Source organism: Echeneis naucrates, chromosome 17 (genome assembly GCF_900963305.1).
Source record: "Echeneis naucrates chromosome 17, fEcheNa1.1, whole genome shotgun sequence".
NCBI lineage: Eukaryota > Metazoa > Chordata > Actinopteri > Carangiformes > Echeneidae > Echeneis > Echeneis naucrates.
Window position 1 is genome coordinate 21,943,965 of NC_042527.1, and position 17,015 is coordinate 21,960,979.

A 17,015-nucleotide genomic window follows, 5' to 3' on the forward strand; every position below is an offset into this window, starting at 1 on the left:
GGTGTGACCTATCTCATGACACCGATAGCAGCATGCGTCTTGTCGAGTACCAGAGAAGAATTTCCTATTGGTGATTTTATTACTAGGAGAGGACTGCCTGGCATTAGAATGAGATCTAAACTGATCTTGACCACCCCTTTCTCCCCCATTGGACTTGTTGTGCCCGGTGAAGTCATCTCGGCCAAAGGTGGTTTTCTTGGACCCGGTTCTGGCTGACAGGAAGATCTCAGCAAGTCGAGCAGCCTCTTCTGCAGATTGTGGGTCACGTTCACGGATCCAAACCTCCAACTCTGGGCCCACCATCCTCAAAAACTGCTCCAAGATCAGCAGTTCTGAGATTCCTTTGACTGTGGAGCTGTCTGGTTTGACCCATTTATTGAACATGTCTTTCAGGCGCACATACAACTCCCGCGGGGTTTCACCTTGGTTGATGTCGAGGGAGCAAAACCTTCTTCTGTAAGTGTCGGCTGTGATTTCATATTTAGCTAATATTACTTCTTTGACTTTTTCATAGTCTGCTGTATCAGCTATCTCCATGAGAACATAAGCACTACGTGCTGTGCCTGTGAGCAGAGGAATCAACTGAATAGCCCACTCTTCTTTTGGCCAACGACAGAGTGCGGCAATTCTTTCAAAGGTTGTTAAATAATGTTCAATGTCATCACCAGGAGAGAGTGGCATCAGCTTTGGCTCACGATGGATGTGTGGCGTCCTGAGTGGTGGTGGTGGTGGCTCATTCTGCTGGCTGGCTTGGCTGGCCATCCCCCTTTGGTTTCCACCATCAGTGTCATCCTCCTCTTCATCATCATCATGATTTCCTAGTCTGTGTATTAATATATTATTATAATATAATATTAATATGTATTAATATTTCATGGTTTATTGTGTCAAATGCTTTTTTTAATTGATAAATACCCTCACTGCACATTTCTTTTTATCCATAGAGTTAGTGATTTCTTCTATTAATTCAATTAGTGTGTGTGATGTTGATGGGTTCCTTCAGAATCCATACTGATTGTCTGTAAGTAAGCCATGCTTCTCTATAAAGCTGTCCAACCTACTGATGAAAACTTTTTCTAAGCTTTTTCAGAACAGTGGGAGAATAGAGATTGGCCTGTAATTAGTGAAGAGGTGTTAATCTGCAGTTTTGAACAGAGGAATGTCCTTAGATATTTTCACATTGTTAGGAAATTACCAGTTTGCAGTGATAAGTTGGAGATGTGTGTTAATGGATTGGAGATCCCATGAATGACAATTTTTACTACTTTCATGTCAATATCATTGAAATCAGTGGATGTCTAGATTTTGCAGGAATTGACTGCCTATAATCTTGTTTTCTTTTACGGGTTTCAGAAACATTTTGTTTTTCTATCTATTAAATAATCATTATCTATTCTTAATTCTGTAATTTCCTAGTTTCGGTCCAATATTTACAAAAAAGTTCTTAAATTTATTAGCTACTTCATTCCTATCCCTCCCCGGAGAACCATCACCTTATTGTGGTGGGGAGGTTTGTGGGCCCCTGTGAACCTGGGGGCTGTGTTGTCTGGGGCCAAGTGCCCCTGGTAGGGTCTCCCACGGCAAATTGGTCCCAGGTGAGGGGCCAGACAAAGAATGGTTCTCAAGAGCCCATGGAACAACGAGGGAAGAAAACGGTGACCCTGCCTGGAGGAAGCTCGGGGCCCCCTTCTGGAGCCAGGCCTGGAAGGAGGGCCCGTCAGCGAGCGCCTGGTGATTGGGCACAGCCCGAAAAAGCAACGTGGCACTTTCTTCACCCCGTGGGCCCACCACCTGCAGGATAACCGATGGGATCGGGTGCACTGCCAGTTGGGTGGCAGTGAAGGCGGGCGGCCTCGATGACCCAGACCTGGGCAGCTGAGGCCGGCTCTGGGGACATGGAATGTCACCTCACTGGGGAGAAAGGAGCCGGAGTTTGTGCTACAGGTGGATCTGGTGGGGTTTACTTCTACGCACAGCCTTGGTTCTGGATCCCTACTCCTGAGGAGGGGTTGGACTCTATTCATCTCTGGAGTTTTCTTGGAGAATTTCATTTCTTATTTGATGCTACATTTGGCCTTCTATTTTATACTTTTATTCTTGTATTTTTTGTCTTAATGATGCCTATTTTGCACTGAAAAGGGAGAAGCTCTCCAATCTACAGCTGTATAATGACAATGAAGGGCATTCTGTTCTATGGAGGCTGAACGCACTCCAACTCCTTCAGTCTCTGCAAGAGGTGGCTGGAGAAGAACTGGCTGAGAAAAGGGATTAAGGATCTGCATGTTTCATTTCGACCTGCGTCATTATCATGACACTCAGGACACACAACAACAAACACAAAGCTCTGATCACGGCGTCCTCCATCACGTTGTTGTTGGAACAACAGGCCCTACAATGTTTGTTGGTTTGTGCTTCCTATCAGATGCGACCTTTGAACTGTTGGTGGGAATGCACCTTTTCTGCGGTTCATGGAGTCTTTGTGTTTGAAGCCTCATCCAGGTGGTCTGTCACTGATGTGGATCCTCCCACAGTGTTTGATGAGCAGCTGAACCACAGTGACTCTGATAAAACAGGAATTAGCAGAATCCATCTGATATGAAGCTGTGGTTTGAAAACCACTTCCCTCCTCTTTGAAGAGGACTCAGATATCAGTGTTCAGGTTTTTGTGCAGCCTCTCCTACACTTTGTATCACTGTGTTTGTAGAGCACAGTAGTAGAGAGCTGTGTCTGCCAGGGTTAGTCCACTGATGGTCAGTTCAGTTGATGTGTCTGTTGTTTTGGAGGCATATTTATTTGGTGAAGGATTATATTCACTTGTGGATCCCTTTGCTCCTTTCAAGAGAATGAACTGAGGGGCCTGAAGGTCTGAATCATGTCTGTACCAGTAAAGCCAAACATTATCTTCTGTTGTCTGATATTGACATCTGAGTGTGACAGTTCCTCCTTCTCTCTCACTGACTTCTTCTCTCACAGGAAAGATTCGGTGTTGAGCTTTTATTCCTGAAAAAGTGCAGAAAATGAAGCCATTAGACTGACATTGTCCATGAGGCTGAGAGGAGCAGACAGGGGGAAATGTCACCGTACAGTTTTACTCTGTGGACACAAACAGCTCAACTGTAGCTCACATCATCTCTAGATTGTACAGGACTTCATGACAAAGACACATTATTGTGCGTGACCAAATGGAGGTGAAACATGTTGTTGATCCAGCAGGCTGACTCAGACTCTCATTAGTTGTCAAACTCACCTGTGAAGTGAAAGAAAAACAAAAAGAGGTAAAGCAACATGTCTTTGGAGTAGTTGAAGCCAAACAGACAGCAGATGAACAAAGTTCTTCCACTGCAGTAGAATGAACAAACTAAACAGCCTCTCTGCTGCACAGCCCTTCTCCTCAACTTCAAGCTGACTGTGCTTTTACTTCCTCCAACATTTCTGCTCACCTCATTGGCTGAGCTGGACTCCAGTGGGCGGAGCCAGGTCATCAGCTCTGAGCTTCCTCCTCAGTGAGATTTAACTCTGAGTTTTTCTGGCACCAGACAGAAGTCACACTGTCAAAAATAATTAATTTCAAATGTTATTTTTATATAACTTCATATATGTTTGAGCAGTAAGAAAGGGACCCGGCTTTTACCTCCCTACAAAATTTAGGCCGCACAGAAACCAAAAATCAGTTCAGGGTTTAACATTTCCTTTAAGTCAACAATGAATATTTACAACTTCATTTTCTGAGAATACGTCAAATTCCAACCAAATATATATCAAACAATTTAACTCCAGGTCAAATTTACAATCAATGACTTTCAAACAAAATCCAAAACAACAGTCCAATAAAATAATCAACATTTGAAGTTCAGTTCATAAGTGTGTGTGTGTGTGTAGATGAATGTCTGGAAGTAATGGAAGTCAGAGAGGAAAGTTTTGAGATGGGTGTATGAAGGGAGGTGGAGACGGAGAGACAATGTGAATTCAGCAGCCAGATGGAGAAGCCGGGAGAGTAAGGGGGGGAAGAAGGGACTTATCTGAGGGAGAACAGTCCACCTGGTCAGAGAGGGTTTTTGCAGGTTCCAAACTTCCTCCTTCTTTTCCAGCTCAGGTGTCTCTGATTTGTAAACTCCCCTCCTCCTCATTGTGTGTGATGTCATTTCCTGTTACCTCAACTTCCTGTGTGCTGCCTTGCGACAGTGTCATCAGTCTTTTCTCAGTCAGAGACTCCCTCTAGTGGATGTTGTGGAGTATTGTGTTGTCTTTGCTCCAGAGGTTTTTGTACAGAGTTGTGTTGTTTCCTGTCACTGTGGGCTGCAGAGCACAGTAGTACACAGCAGAGTCTGACACCTGAAGCTTCTGGATCTTCAGAGGAACTGATCTTCGGTCAGAATTCAGACTGGATGAAAATCTCTCCTTGAAGTGCTCTTCTGTGTTTCCTTCATCCAGTTTGAAGCGGCTCAGGATGAATTTGGGGCTCTGGTTTCCATCCTGTCTGTACCAGTAGAGAGATGGACCGTTCCTGCTGCTGTTGTATCCACAGTGAAGTGTCACTGCCTCTCCTTCAGCAGCAGTCACGTCTCCTTGTGGTTGCACCACGTTGTCTTTTTGTGCTCTGCATTCTGTAAAACACCAACAAACAGTATCAGTGTTTGAATGGAAGAATCATGTCAGTGTTGGATTGATATCACAGAAACAGAGCAGTGTTCATACCACGGCACAGAGCAGCCAGCAGCACTGAGATGAACAGAGCCTTCATATCTGCAGTGTGGAGTCACTGTGAGCTCCAGCAAGTATAAAGCAGACTGTGGACTCTGAGTGTTCATCAACACTAAGGTGGAGGATTAGAAGGAGGAGCCTGATCACAGGGACAGGACTCTGTGGGGGACAGGACTCTGTTGGAGACAGGAGTCTGTTGGGGACAGGTCTCTGCGGGGGACAGGACTCTGCGGGGGACAGGACTCTGCGGGGGACTTGGGGACGGGACTCTGTTGGGGACAGGAGTCTGTTGGGGACAGGAGTCTGTTGGGGACAGGAGTCTGTTGGGGACGGGACTCTGTTGGGGACGGGTCTCTGTTGGGGACGGGACTCTGTGGGGGACAGGACTCTGTTGGGGACAGGTCTCTGCTGATCTGGTCTCTGTTGGTCTTAGCTGAACTATGAAGACAGCTTAGAGCCTTGTTGAGCACAAAGCCCGCTCTCTTTGAAGCTGTCTTTGTCACCATGGTAACTGATGCTGTCAACATAACCTGGTCCGGTCCACTTTTTGTTCCGACTTTCGGCTTACAGATTCTCAGCTGAGTGAAGATGCTACATCTGCAGTCTCTTGTAGCCGTGGAAGTAATGCAAGAAAACGCAGCCATGCACTAACTACACTGCTGAATATGATTGTGGCGTTCCCTGACCACTGACCAGAGCTGACAATAAAAGAGGCATTTTATGAAATCGCAGGTAATATACATGAATTAGTTCACCATATCATTTTATGTGTAACGTTGTATAAAATGTAATATTTACACCTAATTCCTAAGTAGGGTGTCCCAGGGTCCCAGGGGCCCAGGGGCCCAGGGGCCATTGATTGCACTCACAGACCCATCACTGGGCCTTTGGGGGAACATGAGGGCGACTTTGTGAACAGGAATCAATGTTCAGGTAAACTGATTGATTTGTCATGTTATTGGTGGTGGCTCATGTGCACGTTGCACACAATTATGTTATTAGTGCTGCATACTACATTTTTCTCATTGATCAGATATATTCACATACATTCACGTTGTTACAGGAGATGGGTCACCATTAATAAGGGAAAACTATTCCCTTTCAGCAGCCTTCACTGGTACCTTAACTGTTTCAGTGCTTTCATTGTGAAACTCATCTGAGACACGTTTGCAGATGACTTGTGATCATCAGCGATTGGTCACAAGTGTGGATGCCAGATGTCCTGGCTCAGTCCATGACTCGTGGATCCTCCGAGGGTCTATTCTGGGTCACCAGCTTGAGCACGGTATGACAAATGGATATACACAATTGGATTCTATTCTAGTTAAATTGTCACACAGAGTAGTTTCCGTTGCCTTTGTTAACAGGGCTTTTTGACGGGTTGCTTCTGGCGGACAGAGGATATCCCTGCACCCTATCCTGACCCACAGACACCACCAGAGTGTGGCTTCAATGTGGCACTTAGCAAGTGCAGGGTCGGGATGGAAATGACTTTTGGGGTCACCAAGTCCAGATTCAACTGTCTCCGCAGCCTGAGGGTTTCTCCTGACGGGGCTTGTGGGATTATAACCGCTTGTGCGGTGTTGCACAATGTGGCCACCAAACAAAAAGAGGAAAGAGCCCCTCGTGTGCCGCTGCTGGCAGCTGACGTGGTGGACCCTGTAATATCGTCGAGGTTTTAGAAATAACTGGGCATGTTTCTTCATCAGGAACTGCTTTATTGTTAACACAGGTCCCAGCAACTAGTCATGGCGGAAGGCAGCGGAACCCCTACTGGGTATGGAGTATAACAACATCTCCAAGATCACTTCACAACAGACCCCATCACCGTTGACGATCCAACTGGTGCAGCCACCACCCAGAAAGTTTTGTGATTAAACAAAACAAAAAACACGGCAATCAAAGGATGTTTTATTGTTTATTGAAGTTCAGCCTTTTCTGGGGGAAAATGTAGGAATAAGTACACAACGTCACTCACGCTTAACAAAACATTCAAGTACCATTTAGTGTTGTACCTTTTTCTCAAATTGCAGTTGCTCAAACTCCGACTTTAATTTCCAGTTAATTTTTTACATTATCCAACAAGATTCCTTTTATAAAGGGCCTTCACATATTCTGCTCCAACCTGTATTAAGAGGACATTGAGGTGTTCATCGTTCACTTCTGCGTTCTTGGTAAGGATTACTTTAAAAAAGTAGACGTAGGACTGCTACAAAATGATAAAACCCTTCCCCTTGTTTTTTGTAGCCCAGAGGTGGAGGCCACAGGATACAATGCACAATGTCCTCGGCCTGTGACATGAGCAAGAAACTTCATTATTTCTAATTTAAAAAGATTGATTTCATTTTTACATTCACTTCTTATTTCGATTATAAAGACATCTACCCCCAAAGGTACCTCTGAATATACTGAGAGCGTCTCCTCATCATTGAGCTCCACCTGTGGAATAGTTTAACAGAAATGAATAAAGTGGATTTAAAACAGCACACAAAGATAATACATGACAACTTTCTTTGACAGTCACCTCTGTGTGGGGGTCAGTAAGGGTGTGTGCTGGCAGCTTCACCAACTCTGCAGTGTCTCCTTCAACTGTAAATGAGATAAAGACTTCTCATTTAAGAAACAATAGCTGCATTTAGTATTTTACCACCAAAGCACTCATACATCTCCTGGAAAAGAACAGCTGCTGGGAGCTGCCAGCTCCAGGGTCTGACTGAATATCCCCTCGTATCCCCTCCATGATCGGACGCCCGTCATTGTTTGCCCCCTCCAGTCCTTCTTCCCTCACTTTTCTTCTTCTTTGCTTCAGATAATATTAACAATGAATATATTGTAAGTGTATCATCCACATTACACTGAAAGAGTGATGAATACCACTTTGGATTATGTTTTTGTGCTTAGTCCGGATTTCCTGCCAAGACCGTTTTTCAGCTAATAGAACACCAATGAGAACATTTATTGGACTTTATCACACTTTTCACTTTGATTTGGCCCTGAACTAAGTGCTTTCCATGTATCCTTCATTGTGAGACAATGTCAGGGAGGGAATTAAAGTTATATAAGATCATTTATGACATACATCATATTAAACTAAATAGACTATATTCACTTACGCATTTACGAGTTCTGCAATTTTTTGCCATTTTCCTCTCTGGCCTTGTTTGTCGAAACAGTGTTGCTTATTGCTGTTAATATAGCTCTGAATTCATTGGAACTCTCAATAACAACTATCTGATCCTCTTGGGTGAAATAGGCAGCACGTGATTACTCCATTTTTCTGATGAAATAGTGTCAAATGACGCCTAAATGTCCTGTTTTATGTGAACGCACACAGAGCCTGATGAGGAAAGACTGCGTCGACAAATCAAGTTGATAACCACCGTCATGATACTCGTTATCTCTGGTTGGAGCCAGCTCAGCCCAAGAAAGCCAGGCTCTGCTGAGCTTCCTACGTAGGATACCGCTCTGGACTCCCCCGTCGCTCTGGACTCCCCCGTCGCTCTGGACTCCCCCGTCGCTCTGGACTCTCACCTCCATCACTGCTCCTCTGTCACAGTGAGATCCTTGCAGATGGTCCATCATGTGGCCTCCTGTCTGGTCTCTGATAATCCAGAATGACTCATGTGACTGAGCTCTTCTTCACCCTCCACTGATCCTCCCTCCAACCATCACTGCCTGAATCCTGTTCCAGTCACTGATGCTGCCCTCAGAGAGACTTCTGGGTCTGAACCATCTACTTCAGCTCAGTCAAGCCTCATACTTTTTCTTGCTGCTGCTTCCTCCGAGGAATGTCGTCTGGATTTACCGTCCCTGGACACAGAATTTAGAGAAACACAAGAAACTTGTGCCACAAAAAAATGGACCTGACTCAGTGAACACCCTCCTAGCAACAACTTTGACACTGCTCTATGCTCCCTACAGATGATATCCAACTAGGCCCGTGAGCGGTGATAGCTATCATGTCTTCGGGGTCATCAGGTGGGAACCTCCTTTCACCGGTGTTTCGTCTAGTTAGGCCCACAACACCTCCAGAAGGCTAGACCGTGAACACTGGCGTCCCAGCGTCACCCCCTAATGCCAGCCATCACCACTCCTCACACAAAGACAACTATCTCAAACAGCACTGCTATCACCTACTCTGACCTCTCTCCAACTGCACCAGTGAAAGCAGGGTGGGGATACAGACCCTGGTTCGGGTAGGGGGCATGAGAGTATAGAGTGTGCAGGAAGTGGAGGCACTACAAGCTACGCTAGCACACCAGCAGATTCAGCAACCAAACTCACCTGAACAGCCAAAGCCAACACTCCAACACAGGCCAATTCTCCTAGGCTAACCGCATGGTGTCGAAAAGCACCGACACACAGCACTATTTCAAACAACACCAATGTCAACTACTCTAACCTCTCACCGATTGCACCAGTGAAAGCGGGGTGGGGATACAGACCCTGGTTCGGGTAGGGGGCATGAAAGTATAGAGGGTGCAGGAGGTGGAGGCAGTACAAGCTACAAGCTACACTAGCAGATTCAGCGACTAACCTCATCTACACAATCCTATATTCAAGTAAAATCAACACACCAACACAAGCCGACTCACCTGGACTAACCGCATTGTGGCAAAGAGGCTCAAACAGGCCACACCCCCCACTTAAATACACTTCCCCTTCCTGGATTTCTTCCTCTGCGTCTCCCTATAGTCTGTCTATCTTAAGAGCTCCCCCTGCTAGGCCCCCAGATACTATTACCTCTTCTAACCCAAATCCACTGACTAGATCTTACTGCCTCATCTGACATTTCCTTCACTATTTTCCTCACCCTCTGGCCGCTTCCTCCTAACTCTCTCAACAAAGCAACAGCAGATCTTCCTACAAACCCTCTACATCCTACTTCCACTGGACAAACCCTAACCTTCTATCCTCACTGCTCAGCATCCTTACCTAAGTCTGCATACCTGAGCTTTTTCCTTTCATAAGCTTCTTCAACTAAATCCTCCCAAGGCACAGTCAGCTCTATGAAATATACTTTCTTTCTACTCCCAGACCTCAAAATTACATCAGGCCTTAGCTTTGTACAGGCTATTTCCTGGGGAACAACAAGCTTTCCTCCTAACTCCAGCTGCATCTCCCAGTCACCAGCATCCTCTAAGCTACCTTGCTTCCTCATTATCCTATTAACTTTCCCTCCTTCCTGAACAAACTGTATTGCAACTCTCTTTGTCTTAGACCCTCCTAAAACTGCCTGCCTCCGTATATCTTCAATGCCTGCAGCTAAGCTTTTTAAAACCTGGTTATGTCGCCACGTATATCAGCCTTGTGAGAGACTAACCTTACAACTGGACAAAATGTGCTTTAGAGTTGCAGTACCTGAACCAACGAACATAACGGGTCTCAATTTATCCAGAGTTTTAGGTTCTGAGGAGTTGGCAATACGTCATATGTTGCCCCTATCAGAAATCTAATACTGCTTTCCTCCATACTCCACAGCTCTTTCCAGCTAAGCTCTTTCTTCTCTACACCTCCCCAGTTCAACCACTGTCCCTGCTTAGACTGAGCCACTGCCCTCACACTCCTTAATATTTCCTCCTGTCTACGAACCTGCTCTACAACTAGCTTCCTCTTCTCTTTGGGACCTGCTCTACTCCACACCGGTTTGCCTGAGCCAAGCCCCAAGCCTCCCCGACCTATCTGTACATCACCCACAATCTCGGTATGCCTAAGAGCTGCTTCTGCTTCCTGCACTGCCATTCTTGGATTCCATTTTCTCCCCTTGGTTTGTGGTTCCTATCAGATGCGACCTTTGAACTGTTGGTGGGAATGCACCTTTTCATGGAGTCTTTGTGTTTGAAGCCTCATCCAGGTGGTCTGTCACTGATGTGGATCCTCCCACAGTGTTTGATGAGCAGCTGAACCACAGTGACTCTGATAAAACAGGAATTAGCAGAATCCATCTGATATGAAGCTGGGATTTGAAAACCACTTCCCTCCTCTTTGAAGAGGACTCAGATATCAGTGTTCAGGTTTTTGTGCAGCCTCTCCTACACTTTGTATCACTGTGTTTGTAGAGCACAGTAGTAGAGAGCTGTGTCTGCCAGGGTTAGTCCACTGATGGTCAGTTCAGTTGATGTGTCTGTTGTTTTGGAGTCATATTTATTCGGTGAAGGATTATATTCTTCTCCACTACGTGATTTTGCTCCTTTCCTGAGAATAAACTGAGGGGCCTGAAGGTCTGAATCATGTCTGTACCAGTAAAGGGCAGGACTACTGTATGTTGTCTGATATTGACAGCTGAGTGTGACAGTTCCTCCTTCTCTCTCACTGACTTCTCTCACAGGAAAGATTCGGTGTTGAGCTTTTATTCCTGAAAAAGTGCAGAAAATGAAGCCATTAGACTGACATTGTCCATGAGGCTGAGAGGAGCAGACAGGGGGAAATGTCACCGTACAGTTTTACTCTGTGGACACAAACAGCTCAACTGTAGCTCACATCATCTCTAGATTGTACAGGACTTCATGACAAAGACACATTATTGTGCGTGACCAAATGGAGGTGAAACATGTTGTTGATCCAGCAGGCTGACTCAGACTCTCATTAGTTGTCAAACTCACCTGTGAAGTGAGAGAAAAACAAAAAGAGGTAAAGCAACATGTCTTTGGAGTAGTTGAAGCCAAACAGACAGCAGATGAACAAAGTTCTTCCACTGCAGTAGAATGAACAAACTAAACAGCCTCTCTGCTGCACAGCCCTTCTCCTCAACTTCAAGCTGACTGTGCTTTTACTTCCTCCAACATTTCTGCTCACCTCATTGGCTGAGCTGGACTCCAGTGGGCGGAGCCAGGTCATCAGCTCTGACGTTTGTGTCATCAGTCTTTTCTCAGTCAGAGACTCCCTCTAGTGGATGTTGTGGAGTATTGTGTTGTCTTTGCTCCAGAGGTTTTTGTACAGAGTTGTGTTGTTTCCTGTCACTGTGGGCTGCAGAGCACAGTAGTACACAGCAGAGTCTGACACCTGAAGCTTCTGGATCTTCAGAGGAACTGACTTGTTCTTGATCTCAGCATGAAATCTCTTTTGGTCGAGCTCTGGAGCTTTGTCTACATTTTTAGCGACACATCTCAGCATGTACTGTGGGAAGCTGTTAGCTTCTTGTTTGTACCAGAACAGAGTGGAACCTGAGTAAGTTGTCTCAAATTCACAGTCCAGTGTAACTGTGTCTCCTTCAGCTGCAGTCACATCTTCTGGTCGCTGGATCACTCGGTCTTCTCCTTTACACTCTGAGGAAGAACAGAACATGCAGAGGAAGAGATGAATCAATACAGATGATTGATGGAAGGAGAACAGTCAGCAGAATCGATGTGACTTTCCCTGATCATTGTCACTTGGTAACAAATGTCAGCAGAAATGATCTGCTCTGGTTTTCTGTAGCATCAACATGAACAGCTCAGTAATATGTTCAAGTGTTTGAAGGAAACTTGTTGTACTTTGTGTCTTACCAAAGAAAAGAGCAGCAAGAATAATCCACAGCCAAAGTTCCATCTCTACAACCAGGTTTAAATCACCAGGAGAAAGTAGCTGATGTTCAACATCCAGTCTGACAGATGTTCTCTTCACAGAACTCTGAGAGGACCTCAGGCTCCGCCTACTCCATGATGTCACCCTCTAATTTAGAAAAGCTGAGGTATTAAATTGTCTATTCCAAAGAATTGTGCCCCTTTATTTTAAAGAAACCTGACCAAGGGTGGTACGATACTGAGGAGGATGAAGGCTAGTTAATTGTCTGGCTTTATACTTGTGTAGTTGTGAGGTGACTGGAAAATATCCACTGAAGGAGTTGGGGATAGAATTTGGAATGTACATGTACTTAAAGATAAAAATGCATATTTGGTATATACTGATCTGAAAAACTGTCATTATCTGGAGTTTTTGGAAAAGGGGAGCTGAAGGATCTAGTTGTCTTGAAGAGGTGGCAGTTCTAACAAATCTTTGCTGAACTAGATAAATACTATGGAGGTTGAAAATATAAGTACTGGATCAAACAATATTACAGTATATGATGTGTGGATAAAACAAGCTATAATATAAAATAAGCAGGCAGCTCCGATTTATCAGGTCACACATTTTTCTGATGGCACCAAGAGATCTGGCAACTTTACCACATACCAGGTTGATGAGTTCTTTCCTGCTCCATCTCTCATCAACCAGTACTCCTAAACATTTTGTGGAAGTAACCTGGTTAATTTCTGTACCATTGATGATAATTTTTGTTTCATCTTTACAGTATTTCTTGTTTTTTTTTTTATAGTTAGATAATTTATTAGATTGAAAGCATTTTGAAATTTTCTCCATACTGCTGTCAGCATCATATCACATTGGTGTCATCAGCAAAAAGTATGGGGAATAAGGTCGTAGATACAGCAGGGAGGTCATTGATACATACAAGGAACAGTAATGGGCCCAAAATAGAACTTTGAGGGACTCCACACAATATTTTGGTCCTACCAGATAATGAACCATTAGCAATTACATATTGTTCTCTAGCATATACATAGCTGTACAACCATTTTAAAGTGGGTTCATAAAAACCACAGTGCTTCAGTTGTGACATTAAAATGTCATGACTGACAGCATCAAAGGCCTTAGACAAAGCTAAAAATATGATTCTTTGTAGATCCATTCTGGTGTTCATAGAGGATATTATGTGCATCTAAATGTGCTAATACACGCTCGTAGACCAATTTCTCTAAAACCTTTGAAAAACGGGGCAAGATGAATATCGGACGATAGTTTGTAAAGCTAATAGGGAAAAAAAGAGTAATAACTTTAGCAACTTCCATACTTTCAGGGACAACTCCATTTTCCATAGACTTTCCACAAATGTATGTGAGTGGTTGTATAATATGAGAGCTAACCTCCTGAAGCAGTGATGCACTTATTTCATCATGACCTTCTGCAGAATGTTTAAGATTAGCTATTATTTCCTACTTCATTAGCACGTGGTGGGTCAAATTGCAATACAGCGGGACTCAAGTGGACTTTCAGCTGTCTTCTTGATTCTACTTGAGAGAGAAACACCCACATTTGGAAAACATTGATTAGAAGAAAATGAATTTCTATCTAATGGGAGAGTGCCACAGAAAGAGTTAAATTCACTCTCAGCAGGTATTAGCATTTAGCTTCTTAATAGGTGTACATTTTTGATGGAATAGACGTCGGCATAGTCCACAAGTGAAATCTGAGTGTTTGAAACATTTCTGACATTTTGGACAGATGTTTTTTCATGTCATGAAATGTGGTCAAATACTAATATGATTGATAGACAGTGGGAGGGCGGTATACACGAGTGGTCCAACTGTAGCTTCTCAGATATCATTTTGCGTACCTTTTCTTCTGACTCAGACCAGTTTTCGTTTGGAGTTTCTTGGATACCATCAATGACAATATTATTTCTGCGTGATTGCCCTTCTAGTTAATCCACCTTCCCTGTCAGAGACCGGAGAACTTAATTCCTTTTGGGTTAGGGTTATAATTTCAGTAGGAACAAAGAAGGATTCCAGAGATTTTAGATGGATAGTCTTCAGTTCATTTCTCAGAGAACCACAAGCACCAAAGCAGGAGCTCAGTCTGTCATCTGACTCTTTGCTGCTGTGGACAGGGTTAGAAAACAAAGCTGTTTACGGTCAGTACTCAGTCACGCCCCCTCTGGCAAGTATGTCCGCTCTTTATACGCTTCATATATCCAGATCTTTGAATTCTTTCTGGGGGGATTTTCACCCCTTATTCCTTCAAAATGTTTTTTCTTCTGAGAGCTTCTTGTGCTGCCTTGTAGAGACTTCTTCTTTGAGCTCGATCTCCAAATTTTCAAAGACGTTTCAGTCTCAGACTTTGAGGGCCGTAGCAGAACCTTCAGCTTCCACCTCTCAGATGTTTCATGGTCGATTTTCAGGTGTTTTTGGATTATTGTCTGGAGATGTTGGAAACAGAACTGATATGTCTCAGTGGTAACATGGATATAGAAAATAAAATGGTTCCTCAGACCGATCCCTGAGGAAAACCACGACAGGGGACCAGGATCTGATAGAAATTCTCCTCCAGAGACTGAGAAGGACCGATCAGTGAGACAGTAGGAGAACTGCTGCAGTGACACTGGAGTTCATCACAACTGTGTCTCATGAGAGAGAAGACTCTGGACTGGATCATTAGAAACCAGAGAAGGTTCTCAGTCAGAGACTCCCTCTAGTGGATGTTGTGGAGTATTGTGTTGTCTTTGCTCCAGAGGTTTTTGTACAGAGTTGTGTTGTTTCCTGTCACTGTGGGCTGCACAGCACAGTAGTACACAGCAGAGTCTGACACTGCAGCAGAGGAGATCTGTAGATGAATTCTGGTTTTGTCATCGCTCACGTTAACAGACAGTCTCGAGTCTGAACCTGATATTTTCTCTCCTGACTCCTGATGAGAGAAGATGAACTCTGGTGGTTTTCCTGGATTTTGTCGATACCAGAAGAAATTATAAAGATCTCCATCTTTTTTTGAGTAATTGTAGGACAGAGTGACAGAGCTGCCTTCTGAACTGCACTCTTCAGTCTTGACTGGATTCAGTTCTTGACAGCTGACACCTGAAGAAACAGAGAAATGTTGTTAAAGACCATGTTGAACTCTGATTGTGTGTTCCAGTGGTTTCTAACCAACAGATCCTCTGAACTCATTTATTCCTCCTGCTTGAACTCACCTTTTAGTATGATGAGAAACAAAGGAACCATCCCACAGTGATGCAGTGAGAGCATCTTCAGACACTCTGACTTGTGTTTTCTTTAGATATTGAATGAATCTGACGGTGGCAGATGTTTTCTCTTCTGCTCTTTGACAGTGTTGCTCCTCCTCATATCACTGTATGTCATCAGCCGACAAGTTCAGAGATCAGGAGGAGGAAGCTTTGGGCTGTTTGGAGAAGGAACACTTCATCCAGATGTCACCAGTTTGGGTGGACACAACAAGTCACCCCATTGGCTGAGCTGGACTCCAGTGGGCGGAGCCAGGTCATCAGCTCTGAGCTCTGACGTTTGTGTCATCAGTCTTTTCTCAGTCAGAGGAGACAGTGGACAGGTCTCTGTTGGGGACGGGTCTCTGTTGGGGACAGGTCTCTGCTGATCTGGTCTCTGCTGATCTGGTCTCTGTTGGTCTTAGCTGAACTATGAAGACAGCTTAGAGCCTTGTTGAGCACAAAGCCCGCTCTCTTTGAAGCTGTCTGTGTCACCATGGTAACTGATTGTATGTATGTATAAAATGTAATATTTACACCTAATTCCTAAGTAGGGTGTCCCAGGGTCCCAGGGTCCCAGGGGCCCAGGGGCCATTGATTGCACTCACAGACCCATCACTGGGCCTTTGGGGGAACATGAGGGCGACTTTGTGAACAGGAATCAATGTTCAGGTAAACTGATTGATTTGTCATGTTATTGGTGGTGGCTCATGTGCACGTTGCACACAATTATATTATTAGTGCTGCATACTACACTTTTCTCATTGATCAGATATATTCACATACATTCACGTTGTTACAGGAGATGGGTCACCATTAATAAGGGAAAACTATTCCCTTTCAGCAGCCTTCACTGGTACCTTAACTGTTTCAGTGCTTTCATTGTGAAACTCATCTGAGACACGTTTGCAGATGACTTGTGATCATCAGCGATTGGTCACAAGTGTGGATGCCAGATGTCCTGGCTCAGTCCATGACTCGTGGATCCTCCGAGGGTCTATTCTGGGTCACCAGCTTGAGCACGGTATGACAAATGGATATACACAATTGGATTCTAATCTCTTGTTAAATTGTCACACAGAGTAGTTTCCGTTGCCTTTGTTAACAGGGCTTTTTGACGGGTTGCTTCTGGCGGACAGAGGATATCCCTGCACCCTATCCTGACCCACAGACACCACCAGAGTGTGGCTTCAATGTGGCACTTAGCAAGTGCAGGGTCGGGATGGAAATGACTTTTGGGGTCACCAAGTCCAGATTCAACTGTCTCCGCAGCCTGAGGGTTTCTCCTGACGGGGCTTGTGGGATTATAACCGCTTGTGTGGTGTTGCACAATGTGGCCACCAAACAAAAAGAGGAAAGAGCCCCTCGTGTGCCGCTGCTGGCAGCTGACGTGGTGGACCCTGTAATATCGTCGAGGTTTTAGAAATAACTGGGCATGTTTCTTCATCAGGAACTGCTTTATTGTTAACACAGGTCCCAGCAACTAGTCATGGCGGAAGGCAGCGGAACCCCTACTGGGTATGGAGTATAACAACATCTCCAAGATCACTTCACAACAGACCCCATC

General features: G+C 44.6%; 1 long non-coding RNA gene and 2 gene segments (V, D, J or C); all 3 read right to left on the bottom strand.

Annotated features, from left to right (window-relative positions):
* Positions 1-4,064: 4,064 nt before the first annotated feature.
* Positions 4,065-4,790, bottom strand: LOC115057538 (T cell receptor alpha variable 18-like). The segment is given in 2 exon segments: positions 4,065-4,604; positions 4,696-4,790. Coding segments are annotated over 2 exon segments (435 nt in total).
* A 2,138-nt stretch (positions 4,791-6,928) lies between these two features.
* Positions 6,929-8,426, bottom strand: LOC115057540 (uncharacterized). Its single transcript, XR_003841929.1, has 3 exons — positions 7,226-8,426; positions 7,099-7,140; positions 6,929-6,992 (listed from the first exon to the last, which is right to left on the bottom strand). It is a non-coding gene; the product is annotated as an uncharacterized LOC115057540 (long non-coding RNA).
* Positions 8,427-11,582: 3,156 nt separating this feature from the next.
* Positions 11,583-14,572, bottom strand: LOC115057539 (T cell receptor alpha variable 18-like). The segment is given in 3 exon segments: positions 11,583-11,966; positions 12,186-12,351; positions 14,072-14,572. Coding segments are annotated over 2 exon segments (423 nt in total).
* Positions 14,573-17,015: the final 2,443 nt, after the last annotated feature.